At 25.0% G+C, this 23,001-nt stretch overlaps 2 protein-coding genes across 3 annotated transcripts in view; both read right to left on the bottom strand.

Annotated features, from left to right (window-relative positions):
- Positions 1-1,179: 1,179 nt before the first annotated feature.
- LOC127284918 (uncharacterized) lies at positions 1,180-2,873 on the bottom strand. The gene is made up of 4 exons (XM_051310639.1): positions 2,710-2,873; positions 2,280-2,354; positions 2,077-2,192; positions 1,180-1,635 (listed from the first exon to the last, which is right to left on the bottom strand). The coding sequence occupies exons 1-4, from the start codon at positions 2,797-2,799 to the stop codon at positions 1,284-1,286; spliced, it is 633 nt and encodes a 210-aa protein (XP_051166596.1). The 5' UTR covers positions 2,800-2,873; the 3' UTR covers positions 1,180-1,283.
- Positions 2,874-7,413: 4,540 nt separating this feature from the next.
- The window catches only part of LOC127284895 (uncharacterized), a 193,901-nt gene continuing 178,313 nt past the window's right edge, over positions 7,414-23,001 (bottom strand). The window contains exons 7-14 of one of the 2 annotated variants that reach the window (XM_051310609.1): positions 21,930-22,023; positions 20,332-20,862; positions 19,820-20,268; positions 16,097-16,599; positions 15,780-16,034; positions 15,470-15,628; positions 14,779-14,968; positions 7,414-7,963 (exon numbers count right to left, since the gene is read on the bottom strand). In XM_051310609.1, coding sequence (XP_051166566.1) covers positions 7,826-7,963; positions 14,779-14,968; positions 15,470-15,628; positions 15,780-16,034; positions 16,097-16,599; positions 19,820-20,268; positions 20,332-20,862; positions 21,930-22,023 — 2,319 coding nt within the window. In that variant the 3' untranslated portion in view covers positions 7,414-7,825. The remainder of the gene's footprint in view (positions 7,964-14,778; positions 14,969-15,469; positions 15,629-15,779; positions 16,035-16,096; positions 16,600-19,819; positions 20,269-20,331; positions 20,863-21,929; positions 22,024-23,001) is intronic. The other variant, XM_051310610.1, reaches the window with a different exon arrangement.

Here is a 23,001-nt window from a genome sequence, read left to right on the forward strand (position 1 = left end):
ATTGTCATAATAAGAAATTTTTTTTTCATTTATTTGCAATTCAGGTGTTACACTTTTGATGTCATGATGAAACAAATGAATTATGCGCTGATAAAAAAAAAAATAATAACAATAATATCAAATTAGCATATAAAAATAAAATAAAATTAGAAAATTATCAGTAAAATTTTAATTTTAAAATTATAAAGTAAGATATTAGTATCAAGGTGTTAAAAATAGAGAAAACATACATTTTTCCCCATTGAAGAATTATGAAAAATTTTAAATAAACATTTATACTATCAATACAGCTGAGTTTATTTAAATTTTTTTTTTCTTTACGTTACTGATGCACGTTGAAACATTATTTATGTATTTTTATTTTTAAAGTTGGACTTGAAGGAGTGATATTTTTACTATATATTTCAAAATTAGAAATTTTTCAAAATTTTCGAGTCTTACGTTAAATCAAACTCAAAGAAAGGTATTTTATTTTTATATATTTTTTCTAAATTTTTTTTTTTTTTTTGAATGAAAATAAAAAAGATTTTATTTTTTAAATAATTTTTCTCGACTTTTTTTTTGTTAACTGAATGAATGTATAAAATTTTTACTTCTCATGAGGAGATATTTATTTAAAAATTATATTCATATATTTAAATTATACTGAATGAATTTTTAATCTTTAATACATTATTATTTTTAATAATGAACTTTCCTTTTAATTTTAATTTCTTTTCAATTACCAATACAGATTTGAGAAAAGAATTGTGTCACCGCCAAGAAATGTAATTTACGTTTAATAAATCAGTGTTTTCATTGAATTTTCCCTCTAGTATTATTAATAATTTTACATATCTCTCTTTTTTGTTTCCTTCCTTAAAATTAAATATATATATATAATAATTGCAAATTATATTATGAATCCATAAATTCATTTTAAAATCTAAAGATATCTCTTTTTATAGGTCGCAATATAATTTTCGTACAGAAATTATTTCGTAAATGGAATCTATTGAAAATTTTGAAGGTATATATACTATATTAATTATTTGAATATTGAATTATATTTTAATTTTTATCTTGTTAAGCGAAATTTTTAACTGAAGGAATTAAAAATAGATTTTAATAAAAATAGATTTTTTCTTAATTGTCATATAACGACTTTTATAGATATTTTTTAGGCTCGAAAAAAAAGAATTTTCTTTTTTATTTTTTTTATTATACCAAAAATAAGCACAATAAATTAAATTAAATATATATATTATTTTTGAATTACAATTTTTATATAAAAAAATATTTATTTACTGAATACTAATGTCAGAACAAGTTTTAAATGTTTCTTGAGGTCCGCAGCCAGTTGCTTCATTTCCGTCTTCACAAGTGCCCCAATTGTTTCCAGCTATATATTCCCATCTGAGAACACAATTTCTGCAAGTTATTCCTCTCGGGAGAATTACCTGAGATTTGTAAATTCCAGGAGGATTATCTCCCATTTCATATCGATCCGCACCGTTTGCAAATTTTAGGGGAATAAAGCATTCTTCCGTTTCGAGTTCACGTGAATGTCGCAAGGGACATAAAGAAAATCTAAAGAAACCACGATGAGTATTTGTAAAATCACTAATGACATCTATTATTTGTCCCTCTCGATATCTATTGTGAAATATAAAAATTATTATTTTTTTTTTAATTATATATTTATAAATTATAAATTTGCAAAAAAAAAAAAAAAAAAATTTAAACCCAAAATTTTTTAAACAATAATTTAAAAATTTTCAGCCAAATAAATATATTTATTTGTTTTACATAGAATTTATTTGGTTTAAATAAAAATTTTCTTTGCGCTAAATAAATTTTTATTTGTGCTAAATTAAATTTTTTTAATTTGAAACATATAGTTATTTGGCTCTGAGACAAATATAATTTTTATTTTATTCAAATATAAATTTTATTTGTCTGAAATAAAATTATTCTCTGGGTGTTGTAGTTTGAAAAAAATGAGTATTTTTTTTACTTTTTTTTTTTGTTTATAAATAAATGAAAATTTTTTCCCTTTTTTTTTTGTTTATAAATAAATGAAATTTTTTCACTTACCTCTCGACTATAATTCCCTGGCCAAAAATTCCAGTATTTTCATTTGGTCGCGGTCGACTCTCTCCAAAACTGTCTCCACAGATTCCACATTTTCCATGAAACCAACCATGTTGAACCTAAAGAATAAAATAAAATTTCTAATTTTTTAAAATTCATTTTTCACATAAGTATATTGTATTCAATTATATTGAAAATTAACTCACGCCAACACTGCCACAATAATTTTGATCATCATCATAACAAACTGGAGTTTCAAATCCCCTTCTCCATGCACTTGCCTAATTTTTAATTTAAAAAAATATTTATAAATAAAAAAGTAAAAAATAAATAAACTATTTTATAAATATTTATAAAAAAAAAGTCAATGGAAAATGTAAAGAATGTAAAAACCGAAAGATGTGGACTACTTACTAATGATTAGTAAAAAAAATAATAAATTATTAAATAATTATAATTAATTAATAATAATAATTAGTTATAATTATTAAAAACACTAATAATAAATAAATAATTAATTGTAATTAATAATAATAATTTAATTCCTATTTTTTAATTAGAAAATATAAATAAATAATTATTTACAATAAAAATAATTATGAATATTATTCATTATATTAATAAAATATTACTTGCCCTATTTACTGGTTGCATCAATTTTCCATGACCGTATATTTCAGAAATTAGAAATATGGACAAAATTATTAATATCTTTCCAAATTGCATTTTCTTTTTTTTTTTTTTTTCTCAAAACAAGAACGTGAGTAATAAATATTCTCAATAAGTGGGAAATTAATTTCATTTTTTTTTTTGCATTTATATAGGTGCTAAAATGACATGTAATATTTATTTATTTGACAAATAGAAACATATGTGCGTCTTACTTTTGTCCGAGATTTTTGTTAAGAAAAAAAAAAAATATATATATATATATATATATATAAATCAACACATTATATTCATGAATATTTCATTTTGACAGATTTTTGATGGTACAAAAGCAAATGATTAGTTATTAAATTCACATTTATTTCAACTGTTTAATTTTATAAAAAGAAAGTTTCTTTTTGTAAAAAAAATTGTTTCTTTTTGTAAAAAAAAAAACTTTCTTTTTATGTTTCCTGTCCTTTTATATAAAAATTTCTGTTTTTAATATATTTTTTTAAATTATCATGTAAAATTAAAATTAATATTCAAATTTAAAAAAATATATTATATTATATATTCTATTGAATTATATTATATTATATTATTTTTATACATTTTTTTGAAAGGAATTCAAAAAAAAAAAAAGTTTTTTTAAAATTTTGTTTCAAAAAAAAATTAATTTAGGATATTTCAATAATTTACTTGACTAATTATTAAATAAATATTTCCTTGAATCAAATAATTTTTTATTATATTAAATAATTTTAATTTTAAAATCTGTATTTATGAATTTAATAATTACTGTATTTGAAATAAATAATAAATTTTGCCTAAAAAATCGTGTTTTGTTCCAGGAAATATTTATTATGATAAATAGTAAAGTTAAATTGTTGAATTAAATAAATTTCTTTTTAATTCAATTAAATTATAATTATTTTTTGTCAAAACAAAAAAACAATTTCTTTTAAATTCCATTTTTAAAAAAGTATATTAAAATAATATAATTCAAATTGCCATTAGGTCAGGGAAATTAGGAAAAATAACGAAAATTTTATGAAAAGTATTTGGGAAAAATATTAAATATTTCTAAAAATTCTAGTAAAATTATAATTTTTGAAATTTTCAATTCAAACGTTTTTGCTTCTAAAAATTAATATCTTATACATTTTTATTATTAAAAATTGAATATAATTTTTTTTTCTTGAAAAATATTTTCATTAGAGTCAGGGGCGAAAAATTTTGAATTCTGACTGGAAATCAGAAAAAACAATTAATTAAATAATTCTTTCAACACTGATATATATATTTTTTTTACATTGGAGCATTAATTTTAATTTACATGAAAAAATGAATTATTATTACATTAGAAAAATTAGAAATTAGAATTACTAGAAGAAATGAAAATTTAATAAAAATGAAAATTATTTAATATACAAGGAAAAATTATTTGTCACAAAGAAAAATTATATTTGGTACAGATCAAAATTATTTGATAAAATTAAATATTTCTTTGATAATAATAATTAAGTAAAAAATTATTTGAATTTTTTTTTCTAATTTAAAAAAAGATTTTGAACCCTTATAACAAAAGGATATCCCTAGGATATCCATAGGATATCCATTTCAATAGTCGATATCCTAGAATGGTCCCCAGGATATCTTGGGATATCTATAGGATATCCATAGGATACCCAAACCGCCGGTCTGTGGGACATTAACAGGACATCCATAGGATATCTACAGGATATCCCTTAGACATCCACAAAATATCTATTGGATATTATATCGCAGGATATCCATGGGATATCCTCAGATATGCATGGGATATCCAAAGGATATCCAAACCGCCGATTTTTTTTTGGATATCCTTAAGAGATCCTTTTGATATCCATAGGACATCTCTAGGATATCTGCGGGATATTATCAATATATCCCAAGATATCTTGTGTTATTAAGGGTAATGACTTTAAAAACAGTATCCTAAGAATATCTTCTTGACATCCAGAAGATATACTAAGAATATCCTGAAAATATCTGTGGGATATCCTGACGATATCTATGGGATATCCTGATGATATCTCTGGGATATCCTGACGATATCTATGGGATATCCTGATGATATCTGTGGGATATCCGGACGATATCTATGGGATATCTGGAGGACATTTATGAAAGTCTATAGAGATATCCAGAAGATATCCTGTGGATATCCTCAGATATCCATGGGATATCCAAAGGATATCCAAACCAATACATAGGATATCCAACCAATTTTTTGGATATCCTTAAGAGATCCTTTTGATATCCATAGGACATCCCTAGGATATCTGCGGGATATTATCAATATATCCCAAGATATCTTGTGTTATTAGGGATAATGACTTTAAGAACAGTATCCTAAGAATATCTTCTTGACATCCAGAAGATATACTGAGAATATCCTGAAAATATCTGTTGGATATCCTGACGATATCTATGGGATATCCTGATGATATCTCTGGGATATCCTGATATGATATCTGTGGGATATCCTGACGATATCTATGGGATATCCTGACGATATCTGTGGGATATCCTGACGATATCTATGGGATATCTTGATGATATCTATGGGATATCCTAATGATATTTATGGGATATCCTGATATGATATCTGTGGGATATCCTGACGATATCTATGGGATATTTGGAGGACATTTATGAAAGTCTATAGCGATATCCTCAGATATCCATGGGATATCCAAAGGATATCCAAACCGCCGATTTTTTTTGGATATCCTTAAGAGATCCTTTTGATATCCATAGGACATCCCTAGGATATCTGCGGGATATTATCAATATATCCCAAGATATCTTGTGTTATTAGGGTAATGATATAATTAATTTGGTTAATGACTCAATTTTCTATTGGCACAAAATGTTTTTGGAAATAAGATAATTAAGTTAGAACATATCAATTACTATTTCCCGGAAGCTGGTGGGCTTGTCGCTCTGCAAGACGAATGCACTTTAATTAAAAGCGCGACAGTGTAAGGAAACGTAAACGGAAACGGAACGCGCGTTACAGAAAATAAGGAGCTTTGTGGATTCTAAATTCTCCTTCTATATATGACTATTATATGGAGTAAAAGCACACTCACACATTTTCTATCCTTTCTCCTGTACTACTATAAATCATTTTCTTTTTACATAAAATAATTAAATTATTCCATTTTTTTTTTTTTTATTATCATTTTTTTTTCCATTTTATAAATTCACAATATAAATTTACCTTTTACATGTAAATCAATGCGATTTCAAATTATTTCTCAAATATTCTGTACCGAGGGGAAAAAAAAAAAATCATTGACAATAAAATTAATTTTTTAAATCTCTTTTTTCCTTTTTATTTTTTGTTTCTATTTATTTATTTTATAATAATATTTATTTATATTTACCGAAAATAAATAATTTTGTAGGAATAAAATTTAAAGCATTGAGAGGAAAGTGAAAAATTTGAAAATTTATTAATTTTTGAAAAAAAAAGAATGTTGAGGAATAAAGGAGGGGGAAAAAAAATGATGCACTTAATTTTATGTAACGTATGACATTTATTTCTCCATTTTTCTTAAATCGAGATATAGACGCAGATATACAGAAAACATATGTTTTTTTTTTTTTCATTTTCTTGACGGTACATTCTTTTTTTTTGTACGAAATGTCTATTTTTTTTCCAAATACAATGAAACATTATTTTTACTATAGCAATAAATTATAATAGACTATAAAAATAATCACAGCTCAAATATATTTTATATAAACAACTTTGTTTTTTTTTTTTCTTCTTTCTTCTGCAATTATTATTTTAATTGGAATGTATAACACAAGAACAATAAAGAAATAAAAAAAAAAAAAAAAAAAAGTGAAACTGTATTAAGAATAATAATTGCAGAACTATATATATATAACAATGTAATTATTTCAGGATTTTTTTTTTAAATTAATTAAACTATTTGAAGGATAATTTTTTTTTTTTTATAATGAAAAAAAATGCGTAGAAAATATTTTTAAAATTTCACATGGTATGACGTAAATAATGAAATATCACACGTTTTTTTCGCATTTAATAATTTGTTTTTACGTAATTGATGAGTAAAGAATGAAAAAAATTTCGGTAGTTTTTTTTTCTTTTTTTTTTATTGAAATGTACCTTTCAGTTTGATCAATGGATTAATTTAAAATAAATAACAGTCTCATCATTATGTACACACTGACTTTTAAACACTCAAGTGTTTTTTGTTTAAAATTCAAATATTAATCGACCTGATATGCCACATATGTTTAATTGTCTTTTTAACCATTAATTTTTTAATTTAATAAAATTTGTCCGAGAAATCACAAATATTTTTTGAAAAATTTTTTTTTGTATTAAAATATAAATTAAATATTTTATTCATAAATACAGCGCATTTTGATAATTTTCCTTTTTTATTTGATGAAGTGATTCTCTCTAATTTTTAGAATTTTAAATTTATATCAGAATTTTATTATTTTTATTTATAATAAATTATTTTATGAATTTTGAAAATCTAATTTTGGGAAAATTAATTAATTTTTTTTATATGAAATTAATTTTTCTGTCGATTAATTTTTAACTGGTTTTTTTTTTTTTTTTTTTTTTGATCTATTTAAAAAAAAAATTATTTTTGGTCAAGCTATACAAAATACATTGTATACATATACAACACGATGTGTTCTATATTTTTTTTAAATAGAACTTCAATTTTAGAGATAAAATTAATTATTATAGAGATTTTGTAATAAAAATTATGCATTTATATATTTACATAGTTGTGAATAATCGATGAAAATGAAATAATTATAAAATTCTATAATAATAATTAATGATTAAAAGAAATTATTTCTTCTAATATATATAAAGTGAGAATTATGAAAATTAATAAATTTATTTAAAAATTAATTTTTAACTTAAAATATTTCCGTTAATTTCTATGACAAATTAAATTTTAGATTAATTACAATTTCAATGAGAGTAGTAGAAAATTTTGTTTTGATAGATTTTTTTTTTCTTTTTATAAATAATTGCTCTCTGTAAATCCAAATTCTATTTTTCTAATACTCTCTCACTCGACAGATTGGAATGTCGTTTATTTATTTCTTTTGTCAAATTTCCGACAAACGTTCCGTTCAATGGATTATTCACTGAAAATGTGGTTGATAATTCACTTCCATTTATTTTATTCTGAAACAAAAAAATCAAATTCATTTTTAAAATTTTTTCTTTAGCAACTTTTTTTTTTTGAATTGAAAAATTAAACAATTATCTTAATTTTAAGGAATAAAATTCTATTATTTAAAAATTCAATTAGATTAGAAACTATAATATAATTTTGTAAATAATTTTTTAAATCAATTTTTATTAAAATTCAACTATTATTGAAATTTGATAATATTTTAGGTGCAACTATTTTGTAAATTCAACAAATGGAAAAAAAAATTATTTGATTCAAATAATCGGCTACTTGACTATTATCAAATAAATATTATTACTTGAACCAAATAAATTTTGAAATGAAATAATTGAATTAAATAAATTTTATTTGAATCAATAATTTCTGCATTTAAAACAAATTCCATTTAATTGACTCAAAATTTATTTGATAATAAGTAACCGATTAATTGTATGAAATAAATTTTTTTTCAGTGAATTATATTTTTAAATTCCAATAATTTTTATTGCTCGATATTGTAATATAATGTTTTTTAGATACATGCAAAAAAAAAAAATCTTCACCTAGATCAGTGATATTTTTCACTAAAATAGCGAAAGTTTTCGCTAATCTAGAGAAATATATCGCTGTTCCAGAGAAATTTATCGCTGTTCCAGGTGAAGATTTTTTTGCGTGTAGATAATTGAATTTTAAAATAACTAAATTCAAAAATAATTTTTTTAAATTAACAAATTATAAAAAAAGTAATTAAACTTAAAAATAAAAATAAATAATTTTTAAAAATAGAATTTTTCAAAACAATTGAAATTTTAATATAAAAGAATATTAATAAGAAATTACCGAATTTTAATGTTTTTTCTTTTTTTTTTTTTTTACTAGAAACTAGATGAAAATTATTTCATTCAATTCAAATATAAAAATTAGCTTATAAAATAAATTAAAAATAATAATTTCATTGTTTATAAATTATAAATTACAATAGTGTGAAACATTGATTTTAATATTAATTTACAGTAAATTAAATTGTTAATTTATTATTAATTTTAATTTCTTTTATAAGCCAATTTTTTCCCAATCAAAAATTTATTACTGGCGCAGTACTGGCGCAGTACTGACAAGTAATGGCGCAGTACTGGCACCCAGTATTATACTTTTTTGGTATACTTAGGAAAGAGTGTCTGAAATTTTTAGTAACCCAACACAAATTAAATATTAATTAAATTAGTCAACTAACTAATTACAGGCCTCGGATTATACGACTTTTTTCGACTATTTCCGACTTTTTTTCAAAAATACGATTTTTTTCGATTTATTTTAATAAAATGCGACTTTTTCGACTTTTTTACATTTAAAAATTTTTTTTTTTTAATAAAATCCGTTTTTTTTAGTATAAAATACATTAATTATTTTTAATAATTTTAATGAAATTCATCACAAATTCAATTATTTCAAATTATTTTTCAATTAAAATATTTTATGAAATTTAACAATTGTTTAAAATTTTAAAAATATCAAATGAAATTACCAAAAATTTTTAATTCAAAATCGCAAATCAATGCAAAATCTTTTAAAATTCAGTTATTTTCAAAAATTTCAATTTAAAATCAACTAAAATTCAATTATTTTTAAAATTTTCAATTCAAAATCAAAGAAAATTCAGTTGTTTTCAAAATTTTCAATTCAAAATCTTTTAAAATTCAGTTATTTTCAAAATTTTCAAATCGAAATCTTTGAAAATTCAATTATTTTCCAAATTTTCAATTTAAAATCAACTAAAATTCAATTATTATCAATAATTTCAATTCAAAGTTAATTATTATTAAAATTTTCAATCAAAAATCAACTAAAATTCAATTATTTTCAAAATTTTCAATTCAAAATCAAAGAAAATTCAGTTGTTTTCAAAATTTTCATTTCAAAATCTTTCAAAATTCAATTATTTTCAAAATAATTTTCAATTCAAAATCTTTTAAAATTCAGTTATTTTCAAAATTTTCAAATCGAAATCTTTGAAAATTCAATTATTTTCCAAATTTTCAATTTAAAATCAACTAAAATTCAATTATTATCAATAATTTCAATTCAAAGTTAATTATTATTAAAATTTTCAATCAAAAATCAACTAAAATTCAATTATTTTCAAAATTTTCAATTCAAAATCAAAGAAAATTCAGTTGTTTTCAAAATTTTCATTTCAAAATCTTTCAAAATTCAATTATTTTCAAAATAATTTTCAATTCAAAATCTTTTAAAATTCAGTTATTTTCAAAATTTTCAAATCGAAATCTTTGAAAATTCAATTATTTTCCAAATTTTCAATTTAAAATCAACTAAAATTCAATTATTATCAATAATTTCAATTCAAAGTTAATTATTATTAAAATTTTCAATCAAAAATCAACTAAAATTCAATTATTTTCAAAATTTTCAATTCAAAATCAAAGAAAATTCAGTTGTTTTCAAAATTTTCATTTCAAAATCTTTCAAAATTCAATTATTTTCAAAATAATTTTCAATTCAAAATCTTTTAAAATTCAGTTATTTTCAAAATTTTCAAATCGAAATCTTTGAAAATTCAATTATTTTCCAAATTTTCAATTTAAAATCAACTAAAATTCAATTATTATCAATAATTTCAATTCAAAGTTAATTATTATTAAAATTTTCAATCAAAAATCAACTAAAATTCAATTATTTTCAAAATTTTCAATTCAAAATCAAAGAAAATTCAGTTGTTTTCAAAATTTTCAATTCAAAATCTTTCAAAATTCAATTATTTTCAAAATAATTTTCAATTCAAAATCTTTTAAAATTCAGTTATTTTCAAAATTTTCAAATCAAAATCTTTGAAAATTCAATTATTTTCCAAATTTTCAATTTAAAATCAACTAAAATTCAATTATTATCAATAATTTCAATTCAAAGTTAATTATTATTAAAATTTTCAATCAAAAATCAACTAAAATTCAATTATTTTCAAAATTTTCAATTCAAAATCAAAGAAAATTCAGTTGTTTTCAAAATTTTCAATTCAAAATCTTTCAAAATTCAATTATTTTCAAAATAATTTTCAATTCAAAATCTTTCAAAATTCAATTATTTTCCAAATTTTCAATTTAAAATCAACTAAAATTCAATTATTATCAATAATTTCAATTTAAAATTAATTATTATTAAAATTTTCAATGAAAAATCAACTAAAATTCAATAATTATCAAAAATTTCAATTGAAATTTAATGATATTCAAAAATTTGAATTTAAAAGCTTCTAAAATTTAATTATTTCTGAATCCTCCTGAAATTCAATTATTTTTAACTATTTTTATAATATTCTAAGAAAATTCAATTATTTAAAATCATTTTGCAATTAAAAAGATTTTTAAGTTCAATTTTTGTTACTACTGATAAATTCTTCAATATTATTTTCCAAAATTTCAATTCAAAATCTTTTAAAATTCAGTTATTTTCAAAATTTTCAATTTAAAATCTTTTAAAATTAATTTATTTTTCAAATTTTTAATTAAAAATCAACTAAAATTCAATTATTATCAAAAATTTCAATTCAAAATTAATTATTATTAAAATTTTCAATTAAAAATCAACTAAAATTCAATTATTCTCAAGAATTTTAATTCAAAATTAATCATCTTTGAAAATTCAGTTACTTTTAAAAAATGTTATCTAAAATTATTTGATTAATTATTTTTACTTCTGTAAAATTTAATTATTGTCTGAAAATTAACTTTTGAAATTCAGTTATTTGTTAAAATTTCAACTTTAATCCTTTTCAAAATTATTATTATTAAAAAATCTAAAATTTTTTTGTTAAAATAAAAAAAATCGACTTTTTTTGGAATATAAATCGACTAAAACGACTTTTTTTGTGCCTTTAAGTCGATCCAAGGCCTGTAATTAATATTTTATTATATTAAATCGAAAACACCAAGAATTTTTATTCTTTATTATAATATATATTGCAAATTATTATTTTAAAAAATCAAAAAATAAATATAAAAATATGTTTATTACAAAACCAAAGTTTTGAGAAAAAAAAGTATACGTAATTTATTGTAGGTTTATAAATTTTCGGGTAAAAATTTTTAAATTTAAGTTTTTTTCAAAAGTATAATATCTATTTTTAATCACATATATATATTTGCATCAAAAGGAATTTTTGAAAAACTTTTTTAAGAAAATAAAAGTTGTTTTTTGATTTTTAACAAGTGTTGTCAAGAAAATTTTTTTTAAAATTTTTATTTAAAAAAATAAAAAATTTTTTATAAACAAATTTATTTATTTTTAGTTTAATCGTTTAAAATTTTTTTTTGTTTTATTGCATATCTGAAAACAATAAGAAAATCTTGCAAAATGTTTAAGGCTTGCGGTCTCAGGAAACTTTTTGTTTAAATAATTTTAACCCACAGAAAAGCAAAATAAAATAAATTTTAATTTTGAAAAATAAAATCAAGGTGAAAAAATTTTTATAAACAAAATATTTAAACAAAAAGATTCATCAAGTTCACTCTAGAACTTTTTTTAAACTAGTATTAATCAAAAAGAAAATCTATTTGAGCCAGTACTGGCTCAATATCGGCTCAGTTGTGGTTTGCCAGTACTGGGAGGGTGGTACTGCAACAGTACTGATACAATGAAAATACCAGTACTGGTTCAGTACAGACTGCCCAGTCTCGGCAGCCAATACTGAACCAGTACTGTTCCAATAGTGAACTCTGGTATAATACTGAAATTTTTGATTGGGTTTATTTCTGGATTGAATGAAATAATTTTTATTTAATTTCTAGTAAAAAAAAAAAAACTGCGATGAACTTTGTAATTTATTTTTAATTTTCCTTTATAAAATAAATCGGTTGTTGAATTATCTTCAGATGAGATAAAGAAAAGTTTGCTTGCTTTTATTTATTTTTTTTTTCTACTCTAAAGAAAATGTTTCATTTGAATTTAGTGTCATTTGTCAGTTTAAGAGATTCAAATGAAATTAAACAAAGAGGTGAGGGGTTGAATTTAAAGTGTTGCTCTTTAGTGAATAGTATCTCCTCCTATAGAGAAGAAGTTTTGCAATCAAACCAAAGATCACGTAAGGGACAAGTAGGAAAAACCATCTATCTCCCACTTCCGGCAATAGGAAGGTAACTCTTTACCAGAGTCAAGACACGTTTTCGTCAACGACAGTGGATATCTAAAATTGCTGCACGTTCCCTCAACCCAAAACTCTGAAAGCTTTTTTAAGAGTCTTTCCAAGTAGAGTAATTAGGTACTTTTTTATTGTTTCGAAAAAAAAAAACATTTTCAAGTTTAGCCATTTTTTTCTACAGAAAGCATTATACAATTATGTTTTGATTTAACATTTTTTGTTTTTGAAAATTTGATAAAGTAATTATAAAAATAATAATAATAAATTAACTAATTAAAATAATTGAAGTAATCAAATTAAAATTTCCTTTATATATATTATATATATATATATACATATATATGTAGTGTGAATTGTTGTGTATACATGCGTTTTAAGAAAAACTTTTATTTACAATACAGAAAAGTATCTCTTGAAAAAGTTTTTCTGGGTAACTAAAGAAGAAGAAGAAGAGTTTGTTTGCAGAGAAATGGAAAAGATTCTTTTTCACCGTTACTTTCTGAATATAGTTCTTCTTCCTATCTTCGACAAAATGCTATACTTTAAATCCTGAGGAAGTTTAAATTTCTTTTCTGCTTTTCGATTTTTCCAGACAAAACAAATCGTTTATCCCCCCACTCTTTGAAAAGATAGAAATACGTGTTTTTCCCTTAGAGAAAGACTTTTAAGAATTACGGTCATTTATTTTTTTTCCTTCTTTTTTTTTTTTTTTTTTTGACGAATATATCATTTTAATTTCAATTTTTACCTTTATATTATAATTTATACAAATTTTTATTTAATTTAATTTTCATATTTTGAGTAGAAATAAAAATATTTACTTGGACCAATAATTTTTATACTAGATTCAATAATTTTTTTATTAGAATCAATAATTTCTCTACTTAAAACAAATACTCTCTAAATTTAAATTAGTAAAAATTTTAACAAATTTGAATCAATAAATTTGAATTAGTTAAATTTTACTAACTAATAGTAAAAAAAAAAATTTTACTTTCAAATTAGTATTTAATTAATTTTTACCGGGCGCATGATTATCCCATAAAAATCACTAGTTAAAATTTTCATTTTAAAGAATTTTATTTGATTAACATTTGATAAAATTTGATAAAACAATCGATTTCGGCGCGATTTTTAAAATCCACCAATCAAATAAATTGTCAAGAAAATCGTGATTAGTGGATTTTAAAAATTGCGCCAAAATCGATTGTTTGTTCGGTCATTTAGCAATTTCGGACAAATAAAAAATTCGGCGTTTTCAAAAATTCTACTAAATAAAAATTCGGTGCCTAAAAATTCTATTAATTAAAAATTTTTTAAAAAAGAAATTCTAACAAATGTTAATTTGTTAAAATTTTTAACCGTTTTTTACTATCTAATTAATTAAATTAATTCATAAACAAAAAGTGAGTCACTGATTCAAATTAATTAAAAAATTTTCTAATTTTTTTTTTACTAATTCAGATTTAGATACTGCAATTTAATTGACTTAAATATTAATTACTGAATACTAAGAAAAATATTTATATGGTGATAGTCATAAAAAGTCAAATCAATTTTTGTCCATATAAAAAAAAATATACTACTATATATTTTATGAAAGAAATTTTGATGCATAATGAACAAAAAAAATGTATAAAATATATATTTTTTGAAATCAAAATTTTGACCCACTTTACTTTTGCTGTAGTTTTGTGACGATGAGTTCAGTCTCAGATCCTCCAATTGATGCTCCAAAGGATCAGAGGGTAAGATTTCAACGCTCCTCGTCTTATTGGACGGACTCCCGTCTTTTTTCCATGCATAAATTGGCGATTCAATAGAGGAATGAAGTTGACTTACTGGATGATCTGGATCCACTGATCTATCGTGAGAAAAAAAAGAAATTTCCCTTTTCAATTTTGAAATATACATTTTTCAAAAATACCTTTGAAAAATATAAATTACAAATCATTGACAATTTTCTCAGAATCTAATTCCTCTATACTTAAAACTTTTCATGTAACATTAAAAGGTCGTAACCTATAATCCCTTTGAATACAGTTAAGGAAACTTAATTTTCCAATAAAGATGCTACAAAGGACACTTGAAGGGGGAGGGAGATGAAACTAAATTCAAAAGACCAAGACATAAAGGATTAAATACAATGTAAATAATTCTACGTGCAGGAGGGTAAATTTAACAGCATCAACTTCTTTGTCTAAATCCTCTTTTGCGCAAACAATGCCCAGAGAGAGAGAGAGAGAGAGAGAGAGGATTAACTGAGATAAGAAATGACCCCCATTTTTTAAACACTTTATCACAATGATAATTTAAATTAAGTATAATTTCTCTCTTGCAGATTTTGAGTATACTTCTATTTTACCTGAAATTTTTGTTAATGGGAGTCTCTTCTATATCATTTTTCCTCCATTCGTTATTGTATTTTGAAGAAGACACTGCCGAGACGGCGATAAAGGCATTTTTTGGCTTCGCTGAACCTTCGAGTGATGATCCTGCTTTTGTTATTGGCATTGCTGTTACCCTAAATTTGAATTTTAGTTATTGCATTTATTACTATATTGAGAAAAATAATTTCTGCCAATGGTATAAAAAGTACAGATTCTATAGTTGTTAAAATCAAATAATTTTTATACCTTTGGCAAATTGAATAGGATTATTTTTTTTTCAGTTACCTGTGATAGGCAAATTGTTTCCATTTTGATGGCCAATTATTTGTGGTACCAGTTTGTTTTGCATAATTTTCATTCCAATCCTCACCAATTTTTTGTGGCCAATTTTGTGATTTTGAATTCCATATTAATTCATTGTTTCTTCCGTTCCAGGCACGATTTGGAGAATCTTGTTGATAGGATTGATCATAAGGCCTCCACGTTGATTGATCAACAGGCATTTCCCATTGTGATTTTGAAGAAATGCTTTTTCCAACACTTAAAAGTTATATAAAAATTTTATTATGGGGAAAAAAAAAAAATTGAGATAAATAACTTACCCATGCCATGATTTTTCGCCATTATTTGTTGTCCATGATCTAGAATCATCGTCAGAGAGTTTTTCTGAACTTCTAACTTTACTCATCCAGTCATCGTCACCGATAAGTTTTACAGGCCAATTCTTTCCATCACTGTTCTTCTGATCCGAGGACATTGTTCTTTCCTTATACTTTAATGCTTTAAAATCCTTTGAGGAATTCTTGTCTGACAGAAGTTTATTCTGTTTGTCGAGACCAAGTTTTCTCACCAGATCAGCATTTGGATTGTAGGATTTTCCATTTTGATCCTTGGGCCATGGCTTTGCGTCGGGTAATTTAAATGGCCATGTAGCGGGATCTGATGTTAAACTATTCCACGATTTCATTGTTATTTTTGGAAGAATATTTTTGTTTGTCTCCTCTTTTGTTGGATTTATTTTTAATTCCGAACGATTTCGTGCTCTATCCCAAGCAAAATTTTCCTCTTGATGATGATGATTGGATTTTTCCGACCAAGGTGGCACCTAAATTGACATACAATTTCATGTTTTCGGAAGAAAAAAAAAAAGCAGGCGCAAAGCGCCTACATCTAGGGTTTCGTGGCTTTTTAAATTCAGATCAAAAATTATTTGAATATAATAAATAATTTATAATTACATTATTTGTGAATTGCTATAGTTGCTATGGAAACGGTTGCTGCGGAAATCAACTGTTGCCATAGTAACTGTTGCCCTAGTAACTAACTTTTGTCATAGTAACTGTTGCCATAGTTACTTTTGCCTTAGTAAGTAACAATTGCCATAGTAACTTTTGCCATAGTAACTGTTGCCCTAGTAACTAACTTTTGCCAAAGTAACTTTTGCCCTAGTAACTAACTTTTGTCATGGTAACTGTTGCCGTAGTAACTTTTGCCACAGTAAGTAACTTTTGCCACAGTAAGTAACTTTTGCCATAGTAACTGTTGCCATAGTAACTTTTGCCTTAGTAAGTAACAATTGCCATAGTAACTTTTGCCATAGTAACTTTTGCCATAGTAACTTTTGCCATAGTAACTGTTGCCCTAGTAACTAACTTTTGCCAAAGTAACTTTTGCCCTAGTAACTAACTTTTGTCATAGTAACTGTTGCCATAGTTACTTTTGCCTTAGTAAGTAACAATTGCCATAGTAACTTTTGCCATAGTAACTATTGCCCTAGTAACTAACTTTTGGCAAAGTAACTTTTGCCCTAGTAACTAACTTTTGTCATAGTAACTGTTGCCATAGTTACTTTTGCCTTAGTAACTAACTTTTGTCATAGTAACTGTTGCCATAGTAACTTTTGCCTTAGTAAGTAACTGTTGCCATAGTAACTTTTGCCAAAGTAAGTAACAATTGCCATAGTAACTTTTGCCACAGTAAGTAACTTTTGCCATAGTAACTATTGCCATGGTAACTGTTGCCATAGTAACTGTTTCCCTAGTAACTAACTTTTGTCATGGTAACTGTTGCCATAGTAACTTTTGCCTTAGTAAGTAACAATTGCCATAGTAACTTTTGCCATAGTAACTGTTGCCATAGTAACTTTTGCCATAGTAACTGTTGCCCTAGTAACTAACTTTTGCCAAAGTAACTTTTGCCAAAGTAACTAACTTTTGTCATGGTAACTGTTGCCGTAGTAACTTTTGCCACAGTAAGTAACTTTTGCCATAGTAACTGTTGCCATAGTAACTTTTGCCTTAGTAACTGTTGCCCTAGTAACTAACTTTTGTCATAGTAACTGTTGCCATAGTAACTTTTGCCTTAGTAAGTAACAATTGCCATAGTAACTTTTGTCATAGTAACTATTGCCATAGTAACTTTTGCCTTAGTAAGTAACAATTGCCATAGTAACTTTTGCCATAGTAACTGTTGCCCTAGTAACTAACTTTTGGCAAAGTAACTTTTGCCCTAGTAACTAACTTTTGTCATAGTAACTGTTGCCATAGTTACTTTTGCCTTAGTAAGTAACAATTGCCATAGTAACTTTTTCCATAGTAACTTTTGCCCTAGTAACTAACTTTTGTCAAAGTAACTTTTGCCAAAGTAACTTTTGCCCTAGTAACTAACTTTTGTCATAGTAACTGTTGCCATAGTAACTTTTGCCTTAGTAAGTAACAATTGCCATAGTAACTTTTGCCATAGTAACTTTTGCCATAGTAACTGTTGCCATAGTAACTTTTGCCATAGTAACTGTTGCCCTAGTAACTAACTTTTGCCAAAGTAACTTTTGCCCTAGTAACTAACTTTTGTCATGGTAACTGTTGCCGTAGTAACTTTTGCCATAGTAACTGTTGCCATAGTAACTTTTGCCATAGTAACTGTTGCCCTAGTAACTAACTTTTGCCAAAGTAACTTTTGCCAAAGTAACTAACTTTTGTCATGGTAACTGTTGCCGTAGTAACTTTTGCCACAGTAAGTAACTTTTGCCATAGTAACTGTTGCCATAGTAACTTTTGCCTTAGTAACTGTTGCCCTAGTAACTAACTTTTGTCATAGTAACTGTTGCCATAGTAACTTTTGCCTTAGTAAGTAACAATTGCCATAGTAACTTTTGTCATAGTAACTATTACCATAGTAACTTTTGCCTTAGTAAGTAACAATTGCCATAGTAACTTTTGCCATAGTAACTGTTGCCCTAGTAACTAACTTTTGTCAAAGTAACTTTTGCCCTAGTAACTAACTTTTGTCATAGTAACTGTTGCCATAGTTACTTTTGCCTTAGTAAGTAACAATTGCCATAGTAACTTTTTCCATAGTAACTTTTGCCCTAGTAACTAACTTTTGTCAAAGTAACTTTTGCCAAAGTAACTTTTGCCCTAGTAACTAACTTTTGTCATAGTAACTGTTGCCATAGTAACTTTTGCCTTAGTAAGTAACAATTGCCATAGTAACTTTTGCCATAGTAACTTTTGCCATAGTAACTGTTGCCATAGTAACTTTTGCCATAGTAACTGTTGCCCTAGTAACTAACTTTTGCCAAAGTAACTTTTGCCCTAGTAACTAACTTTTGTCATAGTAACTTTTGCCATAGTAACTGTTGCCATAGTAACTTTTGTCATAGTAACTGTTGCCATAGTTACTTTTGCCTTAGTAAGTAACAATTGCCATAGTAACTTTTTCCATAGTAACTTTTGCCCTAGTAACTAACTTTTGTCAAAGTAACTTTTGCCAAAGTAACTTTTGCCCTAGTAACTAACTTTTGTCATAGTAACTGTTGCCATAGTAACTTTTGCCTTAGTAAGTAACAATTGCCATAGTAACTTTTGCCATAGTAACTTTTGCCATAGTAACTGTTGCCCTAGTAACTAACTTTTGCCAAAGTAACTTTTGCCCTAGTAACTAACTTTTGTCATGGTAACTGTTGCCGTAGTAACTTTTGCCTTAGTAAGTAACAATTGCCATAGTAACTTTTGCCACAGTAAGTAACTTTTGCCATAGTAACTGTTGCCCTAGTAACTAACTTTTGAGCTAGTAACTTTTGCCAAAGTAACAGTTGCCCTAGTAACTTACTTTTGCCAAAGTAACTTTTGCCCTAGTAACTAACTTTTGTCATAGTAACTTTTGCCTTAGTAAGTAACAATTGCCATAGTAACTGTTGCCATAGTAACTGTTGCCATAGTAACTGTTGCCATGGAAACGGTTACCATTTACGACGGACGCCAAAGCGAAACTATAAGGCTTACGGCCCTGGGCCACGAAACCCTAAAAATTCTAATTAAACTTACACCAATTTGAAGGGATTTGTCGCCAGGCCATGTATCATCTATTTTCCATGATTGAGGATGATGCCTCTGATGCCAGGATTTCTCCAGGGAATCCATTTCATCGTTTTCGATTCGTGACCAATAATCACGAAACAATGGTTTTCTGTATGGTTGCCATGGTTTTGATTCTTGTGAATAGTACCATGGATTTTTCATTTGTACGAGGCGAAAATCCATTTTTGGTTTTCTATAGTCAAATGGTGAATTTTGCCAACTTTTACTAGCGGCAAATTCTCTACCCGTGGGTCGGTATTCTTGATTTCTTGCAAATCCCTCATTAAAATCGTCTTGAAAATTGTTTTGAAATTTATCTAAACTAAAATCTCTTGGTAATGAATTATATTGTGGATATCTTGAGTGTTTGAAGTGTATAAATTCTGAGGGATCATAGTTTCTCATTCGTATTGTTTCTATGAAAATTAAAAATTTTCAATTAGTTTTTGAAATTTTTTTAAAATAAAAAATATACTTACCATCATCAAAAGCTGGTACTTGATGTGTGTTTACTTTGCCAAAATGAAGAAGTCGTGGTTGAGAATATTCTCTTGCGCTCTTCAACATCAAAGCTTGTCGTTGATTATTGAGTGTTTTTAAATTTTCCCTTTGCTTCTCATCAATTAATTGATGTCCAGTTGAACGTGGTTTCGAGAGTACGGAATATCTAACTTTTGCCAAATTTGATGGACTTTCATCAAGTTGTTGTTGTTGTTGTTGTTGTTGCCATAGGGGTGAATTAAAATTATCAGCAACTAATCGCCAGGGAATTGATGTTGTCAACCATGGTGATTCTGTTGTTGTAATAGAAGAAATTGTCACTGGCAGTGATGCTATTGTGGTTTTATGATGTGGTTTCTTCTTTTTCTTTTTCTTCTTTGGTTTTTTAAATGTTCTCAATGGATCATCCATTTTTGGTGTTGTCGATATTGAATCGTAATTTGGTAATAAATTTCTCTTTCGTGCCAACATTGCACGACGAGAACCTTCACGACCATCGTCCAGATGCACTAAAATTATAATAATTATTTCTCAATTTTAAGATATAATTTTTTTTTTTTTTTTTTTGGGAAACTTTCGACATAAAGAAAAGTTTGGCTCGTTATTTTATGTTAACGCGAATGGTTTTCGTTGCCAAATTTTATGTTACTGTAAGTCGATACCTTAAAAAGCAAGCCTCAATGAACTTAACGAGATTCATTAATCAAGAATTTTGGCGCGTTATTAAGGCGCCATTGTAGGGTGCAATAGAGCTGAAATCAGTTTCCGTAAACGGGGCATTCCGAATCATTGGATATTATATGAAAATTGTATATATGCAAAAAAACAATTGCCAAAATGTGTTATTGACTTATAATTTTGAAAAGTTTTTTTGAAAATCGATGACTGGAAAATATTCAATATTATGCTGTAATTGTATTATTAACTAGTGATGAATTCTCATCTTTATATATATATATATAAGAACGACGTAAAAGTGCTTGAGGGTAGAGGAAAATTAATTAAAGTAGAGATGAAAATAATTGAACCAATTACAATTCAGAGGAATTCTCCTATACAGCAGTTATTTCACTTTTGTCTATAGAGTTCCTTTTAAATTAAGATTTAATTGAGCGATTGTCAAGTTTCATTGAAATTGATACTACACATAACATTTTGTGCAAGTTCTTTGAGTTCAAAAGAAGGAAATTACAATCTTGAGAAATGTTTTCAGCTTTCTGTAGAGATTTCTAAAATTAAATCGAATTTTATGTTCCGGATTAAATTTTCTTTAATCTCATTTTTTTTTTTTTAAACAAAAAATAGGATAAAAAAAATTGAGGGGATTCTAATCACAAAACTGTTGAAAAAAAAATGTAATTAGTGAAATCTTTCTTGTTTTTGATGGATCGTAAAAAGAGGCCATTCTAAAGGAAGTTAATTTACATTCTCTTAGAAACGAGATGAAATGACTTTTTATCAGGAACTTCATTTTTATGATAAACTACTATGCATTATAAGTCGATATTATGAATGTTTATGAGGCAACAGTATGTATATATTTTTGAAATAAGATTTTCATTGGATTGGCACTTACTCAGAAGTTGATGAACTCTTTCCCATCGTTCAGGATTTTCTGCCAACTTTGCCAACATCCTTAACACGTTCACTGTCAGCGTTTCATCTTCCAACTGAAAAAGAAAATTTTTTTTTTTTTCTTACAATATTTTATAATTTTTTTTTTTTTATTCATAATTCCAAATTATCCTCACAGATTTTTTTAATGAATGTTTTAAATTTTTGTATATTGTTTTTCTAGACAGGTAATTTTTGTCGAAATTAAACTCAATTTATTTTTCCTGACAATTTTATCCAAACTCTTTTTTTAAAAGGGATTTTTCGGAAAAAAAAAAAAAAAAAAAAAATTGCTGACAACGCTGCCAGTAAATGGAGCGATAACTCGAACGATTAGGAACGTTGAACGCTTCAATGCCCTGCCTTTCCCGATTCTAATCTATGTAACCCTAAGATTAATTGCATTCCTTTCAGTAGCAGTTTATCAAACCATTTAGTGATTTGCGAATTGGATGAATTTAACTTTTGAAACTCTAATAAAATTTCATATTTAAATTAATAAATTTGAATTTTTTTAATTCTTCTCTAAAAAAAAACCTAATTGTTTAATAAAAAAAATAACTTCACTGAAAATGCGAAATTAAAGAAGAAATAAATTTAAATTAAAAAAAGTAAATTTATCATATTAAAAAAAAACATTATTTTTGTTATGGTTGAATTATAAAAAAGTAACACGAAACGTGTTAACTTTAATCACTATATAGTAATATAAGAGTAGTGTAATGTATCACCTGTGTGTGTAAAATCTTCAATTAGTCGAGAAATTGCGTTCTTTGTGTTCTTCATTTTCCGCACACGTGAAAATGAGAATCCGTTTCTCTTTTCTTTTCAATTTTTTCGGCTCACAAAAAAAAAAAAAAACCCTCGACAAAAACATAGAACCAAACTTGACACATCGAAATGAAAAATTATTTGGACAACTTCCAAATAAGTGTTTCAGGGTCGATGTTATCGCACACATGTTAAATTGAGATTAAACAAAAAAAAAAAAAAAAATTAATCAAAGAAAAATAAAAATTAAAAATTAAAAAAAA

Source organism: Leptopilina boulardi, unplaced genomic scaffold (genome assembly GCF_019393585.1).
Source record: "Leptopilina boulardi isolate dan_hultmark-lab unplaced genomic scaffold, ZJU_Lbou_2.1 LbouV2_327, whole genome shotgun sequence".
In the NCBI taxonomy this organism is placed as follows: Eukaryota; Metazoa; Arthropoda; class Insecta; order Hymenoptera; family Figitidae; genus Leptopilina; species Leptopilina boulardi.

Excerpts from the sequence above, each read along its gene's own strand:
- LOC127284918 (XM_051310639.1), bottom strand. The coding sequence starts at position 2,799 with ATGCAATTTGGAAAGATATTAATAATTTTGTCCATATTTCTAATTTCT. Across the intron at positions 2,193-2,279 it reads ATTATTGTGGCAGTGTTGGC|GTTCAACATGGTTGGTTTCA; the intron begins GTGAGTTAATTT and ends TTTATTCTTTAG. Across the intron at positions 1,636-2,076 it reads CAGGGAATTATAGTCGAGAG|ATATCGAGAGGGACAAATAA; the intron begins GTAAGTGAAAAA and ends ATTTCACAATAG.